Below are 17,560 nucleotides of genomic sequence, written 5' to 3' on the forward strand. Positions count from 1 at the left end.
CCATGAGTCACAGTTTCTCCTCCTAAGCCAATCGGGGCTCGCGTCGAAGGACGTCACGTGATCGTTCAGCGCCGCTCACGTGTATGTGATTTCCACTAGTGGGTGCTTAAGACGGGAGTGGACCGGATAAGATAGTTCCTCGTTGGAGGGTATCGGGGAGGTGGGCGGGGAACGGTCTGTCCAATAAATATGTGGACAGTTGTCCGTCTGTCCTGCGCGATTCCTCCGCTCCTCGCGTCGCGGTAGATGTCCCTCTGTTCAGGTAAGCTGCAGAAGAAGAAGAAGTACAAAGGTGCTTATCTGCCAGATTGCCAGTTCACGATTTACTGTCTGTACGTGGGCCGCGCCAAATGTCGCCTGCAACAAAACGCGCACATTATCGGCTCGTAAGTGAAATCATTGTTGTTACAAACATTTTGAAACCGTTAAGATTTCCAGTTTGAACCCGCGCGATCACTTTTAAAATGACTGCTCGGTTGTTGTTGTTGTTGTTGTTGTTGTTTTTTTACTGGCTTTTTAGATTGTAGCTCTGCACTTAGCTGGTTAGCTTTGCGTCTCACTCTCTGGTGTTTGAACAGCTTTCCGCTCAAAAACCTTTTACCGGACACTTTTTTTTTTTTTTTTTTTTTAATTCTTCATCTGAATTGAAGGAACATTTTTGTTGTTGTTGTTGTTGTTGTTGTTGACACCCGTGTTAAAGTAATAGCCTTTTTGTCACAGTGTTAACCTGTTACAGTGAAACTAGTGAGTTGCGACATCAGCAGGGAGGACTGTTTTGTTTGTTTGTTTTTTTTTAAAAACAAACCCGGTGTTGTCAGAGCGAGTGAATCGTTCCGTTCTTTTAAATCGGTGCAGCAGTGAACCAAAAATCAACACCTGATAGAAATACAGGCGTCGAGGAGCTTCTCCACATCCGTCTTAGTCAGAAAATCTCTTGTTAATCGTCATAAGGTGATAAAATGTTGATTTCATAACTGTTTTGACATGGCTGCTAAAACTGAGATCAGAGCTGCTAATTCTTTGGATTAAGGCCTCTTGGATCCAGATAGGCAGCCCGTCTGTGTGTGTGTGTGTGTGTGTGTGTGTGTGTGTGTGTGTGTGTGTGTGTGTGTGTGTGTGTGTGTCACGACTATACACAAATAGAATATCAGATTTATCTTTATTTAACTACAGACATTTTTATTAAACTTCAGAAGAATTGAAACACCCCTGTTTAGTTTGATTCTAATCCAAAACGAAGCCCTCTGGCTTCGCTGCCTCGGCTGCTTCCGTTTTTTTTGTGTTTTTTTTTACTTTCTCTCCCTTTCTGTCCCTCCCCAGCGTTCACCGTCGTCCTCCTCAAGTCTCGTGTTTACGGCGACTCCCCGTGAGCCCGGCGAGTAAAATGTCCATGTTCAGCACGGGCATCCTCGTGCTGACGTCCCCTCTCCACACCCTCCCCTTGCGCATCGCTCCGGTGCTCAGCTCGGCCGCCCAGCTGGTGGATCGCACGCTGTACGTCCACCTCCACCCCGGGCTCAACCTGGGAGGCGGGGGCCAGCCTCGGCCAGTTTTCATTCCGCCGGTGGTGGACCTGTCCACGCTCATTTCCCGCCTTTACAGCAATGCGGCAGACGTGTGCGGGCACCTGGATGTTCGGGTTTTGCTGACGAACGTGCGCGGCCAGTCAGCCGCCTGCGGCGGGACTCCAAACGGGCCCTTCCCCACGCCGCAGCCTCTGTCCCACTCCCCGGAGGTGGTGCTGACGGACTTTGCTCCGCAGGACCCGGGACAGTCCCATCAGGTCACGCAGTGTCTGCAGAAGTACACCGGCCGCTGCTACGTCTGCCGACCCGGCCTCCCTTTGGTGCTGCTTCACGCACGGATGACGAGGCTGCGGGAGACGGAGGACGGGCTGAGCGGAGCCGAAGAGAAGGCGGAAACGTCGGAGACCTACAGTGACGTCGTGGTCGGGGGCACGTTTGACCGGCTCCACGGGGCCCACAAGACGCTGCTCAATATCTCGTGTCTGCTGGCCAACAGACGGTTCCTCATCGGCGTGTGTGACCAGGCAATGCTGAAAAGTAAGCGGTTCGCTGTCAGAATTCACAAGATCCAAATGTGCATTCATGGGTCGTCTGTGAAAACACGAGTCTTCCTGCTTTTAGAGAAAGTGCTGAAGGAGCTGATCGAGCCCTACTCTCTGCGGGTCCAGAGACTACAGGAGTTCCTCCAAGACATCAAACCCTCGCTGCAGGTGGAGATCGTGCCTCTTGACGACCCCTTCGGCGTGTCCGTCGTCGACCCCCTGCTGCAGTGCATCGTGGTCAGCGAGGAGACCAGAAAGGGAGGCGAGGCTGTCAACAAGAAGCGCACCGAGAACGTACGTAACGACACGCATCGAATAAACCTTTGCCACTGCGTTTGAAACACCGCGCACCAGCATTTAGTTCTTCTTGTACTTCTCCCGGTCGTGGGTGTCTCTACTCGGTACGCAGTTGCGCATATTTGAGATTTTGCGTTGCCTGCTTCCTTCCAGGGCCTCCCGGCTCTCGTCCTCCACGAGATTCAGTTGCTTAAGGACGCCCACCACACCGAAACGGAGGAGGAGAAGATCAGCTCCTCAAGTCTGCGCTCTCGTCTGCTGGGCACGCTCCTTACCTCACCCAAAGTAGGTCCCCGGAGCTCCTAAAGACTGTTTGACAAAGGATTTTTATGCCAAAAAGAAGCTGAAAATATAAAAGATCAGCTTCCAGGGTCATGCACGAGAGAGAAATGTGCACGCCGGAGTGTCAAATTAGTCCGATCCGTCTTTGACTTTTATGCAGTGCGAGGAAGTGTATTCCCACCAGAGAACATCTGATAGCATTTTATTGACTCTAGTGAACTAAAAGGCATTATGAATTCCTAAAGACCACCAGCTTCAGTTGAGTTCATTCCTGTTTCATGAAATTCCTTTTCAGGTAGGAGAAATTAAAGAAGCAGCCTCCAGTCACGATAAAGTAATTCTCCGATTCTGCACTTCTTTTTTTTTTTTTAATCACTCAATGAAGCAAAACATTAAACCTGACTGGCTGTTTTCTTGCAGCATTCAAGTCTTTTCATGCAAAATGCATTTTTTTTTTTCTGCAAAAAAAAAAAAAAAAAAGCCAATCTCTTAAATCTGTCTTTGGAAATATCAATGCTTAACTGTTCTTACAGGAACCATATGATTTTGGGTAAAACATAATGCCTACTTCATGAAAAAAAAAAAAAGGTTGAATTGTTGTTACGTGTGTTGGGGGTTGAGTCGGATTTTGAGTGAGCGTGATCTGATCGCTGGTCGGCTCACACATTTACAGACGACTAAACTGAAAGATAAATAATTGACATTGTTCTGTCCGACAATTTGCCAGATTTATGTTTATTAGTTTACACGTTAAATGGGAAGTAAGGCGTCCGACAGGTTGTGTTTTTAAAACTGTGCAAAAAGCTGGCAAATGAACACGAGAGGAGTACAGTCACTTTACTTAGTTTTCCCCTTTGGATTATTATTGATTTCTGTTCTCGGTGAGAGGGGAGAGTATCTTTGAGCCGGACTGGCCTGTTTTTAGGAGCTGTTTGTATCACTTGTCCTGTCGTCACCTCCACCCACTAATTCCAGACGCTCTCATGCTTGTGCTCGAGTGTTTGTTGCAATACTTCAATGTGAAATCATCAAAAAGACTTTTCTTAAAAATGTGTTTTTTTTATTTTTTATTATTTGCTAGGACACACCCCACCTCCCTCCCCTTCCATATGTGATCGGTCTGACGGGAGGCAGCGGCAGCGGGAAAAGCTCCATCGCCCGGCGGCTGGAGGCTCTCGGTGCAGTCCGGATTGACTGCGACAAACTGGGCCACGAGGTGTACCAGCCCGGAGCAGCAGCGTATCACGGGGTGCTTGAACGATTCGGATCAGGTGGGGAAACACTCAGTTGCGTTCGTGCGCAACAGGAGCAGTCTCTGAATGTATTGCTCCACCCTCCTTGCAAGCGCCAGAAAGCAACATTTTCAGTAACTAGGACAAAAATAGGGTGCTCGGGCGCGTTATTTTTCACGTTTTCGTCATGATTTTGTAAACGCCGTACTGTGCGCAAAGTAGTGCCATAATACGTTTGTTTTTGTCATTTTTTTTTTTTTTTATCTTCATGCAGATATTCTGAATGAAGATAAAACCATCAACAGACGAGCATTGGGAAGGAAAGTTTTTGGAAACCAGGTAATGTGGGTCGTGTTTCAGCAAATGGCGTATTTTAGACTCTGCTGTACAGAATATCAGAAATTTACCAAAGATGCTGTTTTCGTTCAGGAGCAGTTAAAAGCCTTAACGAGCACTGTGTGGCCTGATATCGCACTTCTGGTGAAGAGCAGAATCAGCCAAGCCAGAGACGAAGGTGGTGTATGAATTTACACTGAATAATCCCACTGCTGTAAACCTGTATGTTGGTAAACATGTCAGATACCCATCTTGTTTCTCTGTATTTATTTCTTTTGTGGCATTAAAAGGGTTCTTATGTTTATGTTAAATTGATCATGTTGCACGTTATTCTGTAATTTGTTGGAAAAAGGTATACAGAATCTTTCACTATTTATTTGTTTCTCCTTTTTTTTTAAATGATAAAACAGATAATCTGTCTTTTTGTCTGTTCCCTGTACTTCCTACTAATTACTACTATTAATGAGATTTATCAGTGATTGCAAACAAGGAGTACTTCATACCACACAAGGTACATCTCCACTTGCCTGGTGATATGCGGAAAGAACACAAGTGCTTTAATATCTGAACACCATGTGTTATGATTGAGGGAGGAAAAACTATTTAAAAAAAAAAAAAAGTATTTGGCGAATGAGCGGAGATGTTGAAACAACTGACTGATAAACGGTTTAAATATCTAAGAGGCAATGGATAATCAGTTAAAGTGGAAAATTTAAAGTCAATGGATAGATGGTTGATTTCAGGCAGGAACATTTGTTCCGTGGCAATACGTCTCTCCGCTGTGCTTGATTTTTGTTTGTCTACGACTCTGTGCAGGTAAACAGGTTTGTGTGGTGGATGCAGCCGTTCTTCTGGAAGCCGGCTGGACGGACCTGGTCCACGAGGTCTGGGTCACCCTCATCCCCGAGGAGGAGGTTTGTACCTTCCTGTAGGAAAATCTAACGGATACAACAGTCAAAGGGATTTCTGTAAAAACCAATGTTATATTAGTTTCTAGCCGCAGTGTCAGGATTTTTGCCTTTTTAAGCAAAAGTTAAAGCCATATATTTATCCTATTTAGTATTCTGATTTTATAAGGTGTATTTTTGGAAAAGTTTGATCAAATACATACATCAACGGGTGTGAGGAAAACGGCGTCTATTGCATTTGGCCAAAGTTGAAGAATGTGTAATTTCGACCAAACCCCCCTCTCGTTTCCCTTCCCCTCTCAGGCGGTGTTGCGGATAACGGAGCGGGATGGTGTGACCACAGAAGACGCCCTGCGCCGGCTGCAGAGTCAGTGGTCCAGCAGCAAGCAAGTAGAGCATGCTAATGTGGTGCTCAGCACGCTGTGGGAGCCAGAGGTCACTCAGAAACAGGTTAGACACGCACCGTCCCATCAGTATAGGGTCCACAGATAAACATTGTTCTGTAAGAAGAGAAAATTGTGTTGTTTTTTTTTTGTTGGTTTTTTTTTTATTCAATTTTCCACTGTGTTTTATTTTAAAGGTACTTAAAGCTTGGAATCTTCTTCAAAAGAGAATCCAACAGAGGCAAGAGGGACAGTAGGAATATTTCTGGGTCTCTACATTGTATCAGCTGTGGCTTGCATACAGAACAAGCACGTGTCAGACCCGGGGACATGTGTGCACAAATGGCTGATCCAAATGAGAAAACGCTGCCTTAGAAAGAAGTGTGAGAGTGGTCACCGTGCAACCGACCCAACGAGCTCCCTCGCGTCTTCGACCAAGACTCAGTGCCTGATTGACTTTCCACAGGTTTTTAAACTCCAGTTTCATTTCAGAGATGTTTAGTTGAAAGATGAATGGTTTAGGAAAATGTGAACTTCACTTTTTTTTTTTTTTTATCCCTAACAATGTAATTTTGGAATTTACAATGTGGGATTCCTGTTTGGGATGAATTCAGCTTTATCTTAAGAGCTGCAGGTTTGTTTTCATCCAAAGAGTCTTTCTTAATGAATGGCATGCCTTGTAAAGGAACTCTGTTGTATGCATGATATGCTCACAGCGATCCCTTGAGTAAGACCAACCCTTGTTCGCAAATTCACAAATGTTGGGCATTTTGTCAGCCAAGACTTCACAAGTTCTCATGTCAGTTTTCATGTCTTCTAATTATAAACAATACACAGGTTTCTTAGAAAAGCAACTGATAAATAATAAAGTGGGATGTCACTGTTAAATCATAGAATTAAATGATTCGTTTATCTTTCTTGTATCAGGGTTTGTTGGGTTTATGTATATTATCTAATGAGGAATTATAAATTAAATAAATAAAGTGCATTGTAGACTTGAGATGGATAATTTGAAATCACATCGGCGACGTTGTCTTGTTTAATGAAATAGAGACACTGGAAAATGTAAAAGACTGATACCATGAAACGGAGTATCGGTGTATGGACTAAAGGGGAAAAAATATATATATTGAGGCAAATCAAGTTTAGTCATTTGGGTGAATTATGTAAAGTCTCATACGGTAGCAACTAGTAGTGACTAGGTGACAGACTATATGACTCATACATTTTTTGGCATGGAAAAGAAAGCATTTATGTTTAGAATGAATAACATCTGTTGAACTATTTTTTTTTTTTTTTTTTTTAAAGTGATTCAAGAAAATGCAATCTAGCATTTTGTTGTGACAAGTTGTCACAACCATAGTTCAACAGGAGTTAAAATATTTGAGTATCCATGTCTCTGAATATACCTGACAAAGCCTCTGGAGGGCAGCAGAGTATAAACTGAAACCATATTAAGTTTATAAGCCACTGTGAAATTATAAATCAATTTCGACATTACAAGAATTCGGTCTTGTGTTTTAGCCTTACTGATATTATGATTTGTTCACATATCAAAATAAGTCATTTATTCTCACAATTTAAACACTCTTTAGTTGACTAGCATGTCATCTGCCAAGTAGATGGAAGTTGGCACAAAACATTAAATGAAATTATTTCAACCAGTAAGTAATCTCAAGTTTTTTCTTGTTGATTTTTAAGTTTTGAATTTATGGTTTATTGCCATTAACAGATTTACATTTGAACAACAGATAAATGTGCAAAATTGACACTGTTCATCTGACTCGTCAGGTGAGCTCAGCTACAGTGGCATATCGCCTTGTGCGAGTACAAAACCTCAATGAACATGTTAAATAACTATACATTAGGGGAATACAGTCTTCCCGAGTGCACTATATTAACTTGTGACGTGTAACACACACACACACAAAAAAGGGTTTTACTGTGTCCACTCCTCATCATCCCCTTGACGGTAGAGGATGACAACACACCCTTTTTTTGCCTTGAAATTATGTTAACGCGGCCATTTGTGTGAATATCTCTCCATTCATGTACTGAAGTGACAATTATTCAAATCAGAGCCTTTGTAAAGTCCACATTCCTCCTCAGTCACATTCCCTCACAGCTCCACTTTGATTTTGGCAGAGCACATCGCTTCCCCCAGCTTGTTTAAAGCTCTGCACACATAAACCCCAGAGTCGGAGGGCTTCAGGTCGACCAGGACCAGAGAACAGAGCCCGTCCTCATGCCGCTCCACGGTCACTCTGCGCGACTCGGACATCGGCTTCCCGTCCTGCAGCCACTTCACCTCCGGCTGTGGGTAACCTGTGATTGAGACAATAAAAGCTTACATAATGCAAAGTATAAAACTGGATTTTAAACAAGCCAAATATGTCCAAGATCAAATGTCTTGTATGGGTTAACAGATTAGAGATCCCGGTAGATCGAGTAGTTTTAATACTAGAAAAGAGAAATTCATGCGATTGTTGCTTTACCGTTTAAGTTCAAGAGGTCAAATCTGTTGGCAGCTCAGATTTTTACAATGGAGCTCTTCTAAATGTTCAAAGTTTAAAAGAATATTTTGGGGCATATGCTTATTTGCTGCCTCACCAAGAGTTAAAGGAGATTATTAATACCACTCAGGTTCTTTTTAATCTATGTCCTTGTTTAAATTATACAAAAAATATATAATGTTGAGGCAGATTTAGCTACTTTGGAGAGAGCCAGGCAAGATGTTCAAAACGTCAAATTTGTGGAGTATTTAAACGGTGAGCTTCAAAAAAATGCTACTTTGAACAGCCGGAAAGTGCACAGACGGGTGATAATGATGTGTGGCTTTATCCCTACACCTTTGGCGTTTTAGTGATTTGATTGTAAATATTGATAGCTCGAAGTTGCACCAGTTTAAGTCTCAGTAGAAGCAAAGTATTCCCAATATTATTGTTTCTGTTGCTTTGGCCCTTATTGGCATGAATTAAAGCCCATCACAGTTCTGTCACTCTACCATTGACCAGGCATGTCAGCTGAGCAGTTGCTCCTTTGGGAAGGGTGGTGTCCTTCAGGGCCTGCTGGAAGCGAGGTTCAATCTGAAGCTGTGTATCCAGCGACTGGATGGCCTCCTCTGCCTCCTGGCTCCAGCCTGGCTCTGGATGAGAGGGTGGACGGTGATGAATAAAACCGAAACGAGGCTTTGCTGATCACAAAAGGGGTAAACTTGAAGTGACAATCTGAAACTATGAGTCATCCGCCATATGCATGCAGATCTAGGACGTAGGAGGGCGTTGTGTGTGCGAGTGCCTCTTTATCTGCCGTACCCTCTGAGGGGCTGCCAGGAGAGTCTGGCCTGTTGAAGAGGTTAGCCATCCGCTGCAGGGCCAGAACAGCCTTGCCAGTTTTCTAGAAGTTTAAAAAGGAAAAATAGCAGTGGATGATACTCATAACTAAGCTTCAGGTCTATAAAAGGAAAATGGAAATTGAAAAGTCATCACATGAAAGCACTGATAAGAAAAAAAAACGAATCTATCCAATGCAGAATTCTAGTCATTTTTCAGAAGTCTTACCTTCCACTTGTGCTTGGCCAGAAAGTGTCTCATCCTCATCTTATTGAGGGACTTGGTAGGTCTGCGGTTCAGATGGTTGAAAGAGGCCATCCAGGGGTGGGCGAGGGCCTCGGTGCAGGACAACCTGCCTCTACAGTGAAATGAGACGGAGAAGCAAAGACTATCAAATGCTCCATAGCGCCCTTTGATTAAGTTGTGGATTACCTGCTGAGTAAAAGACAATCTCTCTCATCCATAGAAAAAAAAAAAAAAAAAAATCCAATTGGTAGCATGTAAATTCACTTACAAATGTACCTCAGGATGTGACCTCGTCAACATGGACTTTTCTGAGCAAGAAACTTTGCTAAAGGAAAATTTTCTATGAGCCATAACCCTTAAAAAGGAGAAAGGACAAATCCAGACCAACCTTTGGTCTTTCTTCAGCAGGGAGCTGATAAAGTCTTTAGCTTGATCAGAAATGTCTTCAAAACTCTCCGGATCAAACTCGTAGCAAGCAGCAGTGACAAGAGCCAAAGTTTCCTCATCACTGTTTCCCTGGAAGGGGGATTCTCCACTCAGCCTAGATCCCAAAAACAGAACGAACACGGGCTCAAACAAGCTTCCCTAGAAGTGTAATTTTTCTGCACATGCAGCACTTCCTCATTTGTAGTGTCTACAATATTAATGAAATTATATGTATTTTTTTTAAACAGTGACTTGGAGAAGAAAAAAAACTAGTTTTTTTGTTTTTATTCCTGCTAATGTTACACCAGAATTATCCAGACTAAGAATTGTAGCACTACCGTTAGTGGGGCCTGCAGTCGTACCAACAAAGCACCAGCAGATGGGGCCAAATCTGCATTTGTGGAACCATGTTTGAAAAGATTTTTTTTAAACATTTGCCTCATTAAATGTGAATCATTAGGTAATTCAAGTTATGAATTGATCCGTTATATTCTGTACATTTTCAAAAAGCATATTACATGATACTATGGCTGTATAAATAAGTAAAATACAAAAAAATATACACTTCAACTATTCTGTATTCCATGTTTTCCTCTCTAACAATATGTTAGTGTGGCTCTAACTGGGACTATCATCATCACAGTCCAACTTACAAGATGAAGCAGATGACTCCAATGCTCCACAGGTCAGTCTCCAGGCCCACAGGCTCATAGTTGACCACCTCAGGGGCCACAAACTCCGGCGTGCCGTGCATCACCATCAGAGGTTTACCCTCCTCTGAGGAACATAAGAGCAAGAAACACATATTCAAAATGTTCCCATGAATGTTTGCTATGTGTTTGTATTCGCCTATTTACAGATGGCTCCAGTCATCCCTAAACAGACAGAGGAGCTGCTGGGTCTGGACTGGAGCCATTTTCTGAATGACTTATCGAGTCGAGGTTGTTTTAAAGACTTGTCATGATGTTATGAGCATTGTAGACGTCGAGGAATTTCGACACTCCCTGATGTTATCTTTGGTGTGCATTGGAATGAATGTCGTCCTTCCTGTGTTTTCAGGATCAAATACGGTCAAAGTCGTACTGAGAAGTTGGCAAAATAAAATTTAAAAAAACCGATTATAACTATTAAAATTCATGCAAAGTTTATGAGGCCTGGAATATCTATGTAATTATAGGCTATTAAAACCACAAGTGGAAGCATTAACAACAGCTGCATTGATAACATTGCTTCCTCCCTAGATATAAAACAGTATTGTGCCGCCCTTTTCATTGTCCTCTCAAAAGCATTTGATACTGGCCATAAAAAAAAATCTTACTCTTCAAATTACAGTCTGTAGGTCTACATGTAGATAATATCACTGGTTCCACGGTACAGAGATGGTTGTTGCTGATGGCATTTAACCATCTGACCACTGGTTTTCCACAGGGGTCTGTTTTTGCTACATTATTGTTTAATCTAAACCTAATATATTTCTTCCTACTCAAGACTTGAAAGTCCACTTCTTTGCTAATGTTACAATTTTATATGCCCAGTTTTCAACCCAGCTCAGGCTCTGACTCATTTTCAGTGTGCCTTTGATGCTTTCCAATAAAATCACTCCTTAACCAAAAACTAGTTTTAAATGCAGAAAAGTACAAGTACATGGTATTCTCCACCTCCGCCATTTTCGGGACCGATTATCCTGCCATTAAAACTTGGCTCTCTGGCTGGATCATAAAATATTTAGGAATTTGGCTCGACAGCAGACTGTGATTCAAGCCCCATATTCAACATTTCACTCCAAAACTAAAAATCAAGCGAGACTGATTTATTCACAACAACCAGAAAGAAAGTTAAAGAGAATATCTGCTATAGTCAAGAGAATTAGCTTTTTAAAATCTTGAATTATCCAGGAGACCTACCTAGTTCACTCGCCAAGCCAAAGTCGATGATCTTGATCCGTGCACCCGTTGTATCCACACAGACGATGTTCTCTGGTTTGAGGTCCAGGTGGACGATGTTCTGCTTGTGGACGTACTGCATGCCCTCTAGGATCTGCTGCATGTAGCGGGCACTGGTGGGCTCTGTGTGCTCAAAGTTGTCATCCACGATCCGTTCAAAGAGCTCCCCACCTGCAATACTAGGCAGAAAAATAACCAAATGTAGCCACGGTGTATGATTTTTGACTAACTGGCACCTAAAATCTACATATGGTTGACAAAAATAGTCTCTATCAAATGATACTTAAAAAAAAAAAAAAAAAAAAAATCTTTTACACATTGGTGGGGATTTATTGTTTGAATCATTTCAATTGATATTGTTTTTTTGTCAACAAACAACCTTCAACCGCCTACTATTGCTCAAAAAACACCCAAGCAATCTTTGGTGTCACCCAGCAACCTGATGATGATGTTAAATTAGTGCCGTGTACAGTAGAGAGGAGAAGCAGAAACTCTCCTTCATCAAATACAGTACTATAAAACGTTCACTTTCTCCAGATTAAAATTACTTACTACTCCATGACCATGACAATCTCAGACCGAGTATCGTAGGCAGCCAGACACTGGACAAGTTTTGGGTGGTGAAGCTTGTTCATTAGTTCAATCTCTTTGCGAGCTGCCGACTTCTCCTTGGAGGACCGGGCTCGGTAGAACTTCCCTGCACACGTCTGGTCCGTCTCTTTGTGGGTCAACCGGAACACATCGCCAAATTTTCCACTGAAAATTTCCCCCCAAAAAACAAGAAAACACAGTAAGAAGCATTTACAATTCCTCAGGACTGACAGTTCTCCAAACTGTACTTCATCAGGTTAGTTTAAGTGCTAAAAAGTGTGTGATTCGGTCTCATCTATGAGGTAGATGTAAACTATCCATGCTTACACTCCCAGCTTCTCATGCACATCATAGTGCTCCTTGATTTCATGTTTGGTATCAGTGATCACTGTGATGTACGACGCGGGCTCTTCTTTCTTTTCCTCTTTAAACACAAATACACAAAGATGACAAGAAAGCGGTTTTCTCCCAACAGATGCAACCAGACGAAAACATTCTGCCTCAAATATATGCGACTGCTCACTTGCGGTTGCCATCTTGACACAGTCAGACTCCTGGCTCGGTTCACTGATGCCTGCTGAGTTGTAAGCTCTGACGCGGAAGCGGTACCGACCCTGAGGCGCCAGGCCTGAGCGGACGTGGTAGGAGGTGTTCTTACAGCGGCTTATTACTTCAGTCCAGCTCGGGTTCTTGTCCGGGCCCTCTCGACTGACCTCTACAATGTAACCCAACACAGCTGTGCCTCCGTCGTAGCTGGGACCGGTCCAGGACAGGACCACGGACACAGTGGACAGCTGGGAAACAACAGGTTGTGATGCAGGCGGATGAGGTCGGTCTGAAGGGGAAAAAAAAAATTAATAAATAAATTTAAAAAAACAACAACAATACTTTTATCCACCTAGACACTGTACGTTCTGCATGAGTTTAAAAGTTATATTATGGTTCTAAACTTCCACCTTTTCCCTCTAAACTATACTTCCTGTCAAGAAATATGAAGTACTGATAGTTGATTCATATCTGGGAATGCATTTAAGGAACAACAAATACCCATGTTTTTTTGTTTTTTTTTACAATCACCTAAGAACACTCTAGATTCAATCATGAACTGACGTGGGTCTCACCTATGACACTGAGGGAGACTGTGTGCTGAGCAGAGCCGGCTCTGTTTCGTACAATGACACTGTACAACCCCGTGTCTTCTGGAACGGCCTCGGAGATCTGCACAGTGCTCTGCGTTGCAGTGCTTCTGACTGATATCCGTGACCCTCCTGAAACCACCTGGAGATAAAGAGGAAGAGGGCGGATGTGTGCAACAAGACAAAGACTTTCAAAAGGTATGGGGTTAAAGAAATGGATCAATGCTGACAACAAGCTAGGACTTCAACGTTCTTACGTTGTCTCTGTTGTAAATCCAGCAGCAGGCCACAGGGACAGAGCTGCTCCTGAACCCACAGTGTAGCCGGGCCTGCTTACCCACTCGAACCTCCACCTGCTCAGGTGGATCCAGAAACTCCACAGCAGGCCCTGAGGAGAAGCAGACCGTGTTTTGCTTTCAAGAGAAGAGGCTGCTTGAAAATAAACCTCAATAAAATCTGAGTGCAATCAACTTTAACTTCATTCAGGTGGTATTTGCCACTCACCTTTGCTCCTGGATACTTTTGTTTGAAGGTTGATATCTGTGGAGACTGAAAAAGTAGGAGGACTTACAGGTAAGCTGCACCATAGAGGAATTTAAGAGGCAACTGACCAATCACATGGGAGCAGTCAGTTTGGTTGCGGTGGCAAACACCTCAGTCATCAGACAGCCAGTGAATTGTACTTTTGAATAGATAGGTCGTTTTTCAGTGAAAATGCTTGCGTGAAACTGACATTTAAAACAGAGATGAATACATTTTTATAAAGTCATTCTCATTTGCACTTATACATGTTTTTACCTACTGATGATAATTACAATGACTTAGCATTATTTATAGCCCATAGATTTTTTTTTTTTTTTTTTTTATTCATCAGAAGAAGAAAAGCAGAAACCAGGGACGATGTTAAGGGTGAGTCACAATACAAAGATTTTTTTTTTTTTTTTTAGGACGTTAAACAGAAGTTAATAATCTACCTTTGTCCTTTTCTTCTCTGTGTTGGCTTTCCCCTTTAGAAGCAGAGGACAATTCAGCGTTTTCACGTGATGCAACCTTGGACGTGACCTCACTCCGCTGCTCATGGTTTCTTGTTCTGGGGGTTTCTTTTGTTGCTGTTCCATTGAAAACGGAGTCAATCAGGTTTAACTGTACACAGATCAATTCAATGTGGTTTTACTGATGACTGCTGCTTGTATCTACTTCATGTTTGTAAGGAATTTTTCTAACCAGTTTACCTGTGATACGTAACACAGCACTGCTTGACTGTTTTCCTGCAGCATTCTCAGCTACACAGGTGTAGGTCCCAGCAGTTCCAGGTGAACACCGACTTACGGCCAGACTGGCAACACCATTCTTGAAGGAAGTGTTACTTGAATGCACCCTCTCACCTAAAGTTAACAACGGAAAAACACACGTAGATAAAAGTCCTCCACATTAGACCTTTGTTCTAGCATCTTCTCCTTTCTTTTGATGCCATTTTTCAAGCATGATAATCAGTCACTTACCCTTGTGTAGCCAGGAAACGCTCAGAGGTTGACTTCCTGTGATAACACCTTGAAAAGTAGCATCGCTTCCGTCGCGGACTGTACAGTCCCTGAGTGGTGCTTCGAAGAGAGGCGCTTGCAGACTCCGAACTTGTGTCTGTCTGGTATCTTAACAAAGAGGAGAAGTTCGGGATGCTGGGTATTAGGTTCAGACTTGCTTCAGTGGGTTATAAACCGTAATGTTTTCTCTATCACTGACCAATCAGGAAGGGGCACCTCATCCAAACCCTGGATCATTATCTAATGTTTTATGTATATATGTTTTGCAAAAATGTATCTAAAGATTACCAACTTGCACTATGTGGTAATGCAAATGTTAATGAAGTAAATGAATATGTATAGAAAACTGTAGACTGATGTTGATTCAGCATCAGCTCATCTGTTATCTGTGCTACTGCAATATGTTGCAGAGGCGAGTTCCATGTCATGCCTAAAGATAAAACTGACCATTATAACACAATCATAATAACCTCGTCTGCTCCCTAACAAATGTTTTTGCCCTCATGTAAAGGGTGCGAGTTGAAGCATGAAGCATGTAAGTCTTTTTTGCCGGTTTTTCTGGCCTTTACCTGTTGCAGATGAGACTTCCAGTTTGTTGTTTCCCTTTAACGTCCTGTAAGAGATATCCAGTCTTTTCTCTTTCTCCAGTTTGTATAACTGAGCTTGAGGCTTGAGGGCCACCCGGAAGGTGGACACATAGGTCTTCGGCTTCCCACCATCTTTGTCCATCCTTGAGTCGAAGCGATAACAAGTCAGCAGCTGAGTTTCAAACAGTCACTCATCTGTCGGGCCTTCCTCCTCTTCTTTACTTGGTTGTGGCTTGTTTTATTCAGTGTAAGCCTGGTGTGAAACTGATGTGTTGTGTCTGTGTTCGTACATCCTCTGAGATGCTGAGAACAGGAGGAGCCTCGGCTTTCGGACTGCCTCTGTAATCACGACCCACTCTCTGCCCCACAGTACACAGGAAAAAAAAAAACAGACTGTTTTATCGGAATGACAATTAGAAACATACGTGTCCAGCCACCCCAACGCCCCTCTGTTCAGGTTGAGGAGAGGCAGAAACACGTGATAGAAAACAAGAGACAGTAAGAGAGAGTAGGAAGTGTGTGGGAGAGAGAAAACATTCAAGCTGAAGAGAAACAGAGAGTAATACGATAGGTAAGGATGAAAGAAGCACACCTCAAAGAGGAACACAAAAAAAAAAAACGATTTACCTCCATAAAGACCGTGTCTCCTCTCAGAACACAATTATAGGTCCACACTATCAGTTTCATCTGCCCATATTATCCCTCGTAAACAACTCTTCCTCTGCAAACAGCCAACTGTTGGGTGAGCCACACGACCAGAGCCACAACAGGAATCAAGAAGAGCCAGTGGGACAGCTTTCTATATGTATCTACTCTGCGGTGCGGCAAACAACAAGCAGACAAATCATTTAGGTGAGTCTTTTAAAAGCGTCAGTTTCCGGGGTTGAGTGACATTGAATGAAAGTGGAGGAGTGGGACCATGTGACCACAAACAATAGGCTCCAATTGTAAATGAGACACCTTTGAGTCTTTTGATATGGGTATAGCAGTTGGCTGGGTGTGTCTCCGAGGTGAGCTCCCATTTACCTTTTGTTAGCTGCAGACTAGTTTGCCAGTCTCTATATTTAGATCATTTGAAACTAGCTGATAGGACTTTAGAGTCTTTTTTTGTGTGTTTTGTTTTCTGTGGGCATTCTGCAAAATGTATTTCTTGTATTGTTTTAACTTGAGTTCTGCACAGATTCACATTACAGAGTCAAAAAAAAGTTTCTAAAACTTGACTATTTTTTTTTTTTTTTTTGTGCTTTATCAGTTAATGAAATTGCCATTCAGTACAGTAAGCTTATGAACCTTTAATATCTTCCTAGACGCATTAAACGGTGATACACAAATGTACACAAACAGTAATGTACAATTAAAATGGCATTTAAATGTTTAGTGTCTTGTCCGTCACACAAGCAGGGAAGCATCTCATCTGTCCCAAATTAATTCTGCAGCGTGAAGAAATATCTTCGGCCCTGAGCTCAACATCATCCAGTCAGTCTGGATCACATGAAGAGACAAGAACTCTTCTCTGAGATGTTTCGAACAACTGACCCGCCGAAGGACTTGAAAAATACTGAGGTTGTTTTAAAGGCAAAGTCTGAAAAGTTCACTTAAGGATGAACTGATTTTGGCGGTCAGAGGCCAAAGGTCAGTGACCCCACACAAATTTGGTGGCTATAACTCAGAAATTAAATTATGCTAATTATACCAACACTTCATACAAATGTCTAATAAGGCAAAATGATGAAATAATCACATTTTATATCCAAAAGGTCAAAGGTCAACTTCACTGTGACGTCAACATTTTCTGCAAAAAAAAAAAACCAAAAAAACCGTCTCTGACCATTAGGTATTCAACACCAGAGCTCAGGAACAGAAGGAAAGATTGTGACCGTATTTCACATTTGCTCAGATACTGACTTAGTGACACTCATGAAGCAATTCACGGTAATATATGAGTCTTGACAAACATGGATGTAAACTGCGTCTTGACCCGTTGATGGAGCGTACAACCGCCAGGTGGTAAAACAAGTCTCTCTTTGTTGCACTTTATGTGAAGTTAACTGACAAATAAATAACTATATGCAAGTATTTCTAAAAAGTCATCATTTCACTTTTAGCACCCAAAACATTTGTACAGTTCTGTATTTTGCTTTAGCTGTTGTAGCTGTAGTTTAACATGGGATTATGGAATCAGCATCAGATAATGGATGAATTTGTGGCCGATTAGCTATGAAGACAAAGACTAAATTCCTCTTGTGCAGCAC

At 42.5% G+C, this 17,560-nt stretch overlaps 2 protein-coding genes across 3 annotated transcripts; one reads left to right on the top strand and one right to left on the bottom strand.

Moving 5' to 3' along the window:
- Window positions 1–140: 140 nt before the first annotated feature.
- Window positions 141–6,429, top strand: coasy (CoA synthase). Of its 2 annotated transcripts, none has more exons than XM_069691759.1 (10): window positions 141–262; window positions 1,321–2,063; window positions 2,148–2,362; window positions 2,519–2,650; window positions 3,729–3,918; window positions 4,154–4,218; window positions 4,309–4,393; window positions 5,032–5,129; window positions 5,427–5,573; window positions 5,704–6,429. In XM_069691759.1, exons 2-10 carry the CDS (start codon window positions 1,385–1,387, stop codon window positions 5,761–5,763), a joined length of 1,671 nt encoding a protein of 556 aa, XP_069547860.1. In that variant the 5' UTR covers window positions 141–262; window positions 1,321–1,384; the 3' UTR covers window positions 5,764–6,429. The 2 variants fall into 2 exon arrangements, with proteins under 2 accessions (XP_069547860.1, XP_069547859.1); XM_069691758.1 differs by lacking the exon at window positions 141–262 and adding an exon at window positions 284–386.
- Window positions 6,430–6,931: 502 nt separating this feature from the next.
- Window positions 6,932–15,686, bottom strand: LOC138617082 (myosin light chain kinase, smooth muscle-like). Its single transcript, XM_069691756.1, has 17 exons — window positions 15,291–15,686; window positions 14,683–14,829; window positions 14,413–14,565; window positions 14,155–14,289; window positions 13,685–13,729; window positions 13,438–13,568; window positions 13,166–13,322; window positions 12,568–12,879; window positions 12,372–12,468; window positions 12,006–12,209; window positions 11,415–11,632; window positions 10,164–10,287; window positions 9,473–9,625; window positions 9,067–9,196; window positions 8,821–8,902; window positions 8,511–8,651; window positions 6,932–7,831 (listed from the first exon to the last, which is right to left on the bottom strand). Exons 1-17 carry the CDS (start codon window positions 15,448–15,450, stop codon window positions 7,626–7,628), a joined length of 2,595 nt encoding a protein of 864 aa, XP_069547857.1. The 5' UTR covers window positions 15,451–15,686; the 3' UTR covers window positions 6,932–7,625.
- Window positions 15,687–17,560: the final 1,874 nt, after the last annotated feature.

Source organism: Brachyistius frenatus, unplaced genomic scaffold (assembly GCF_029030835.1).
Source record: "Brachyistius frenatus isolate BFR_SWC_R1_liver_20210118 unplaced genomic scaffold, ASM2903083v1 Contig_11, whole genome shotgun sequence".
NCBI classification, from domain to species: domain Eukaryota; kingdom Metazoa; phylum Chordata; class Actinopteri; family Embiotocidae; genus Brachyistius; species Brachyistius frenatus.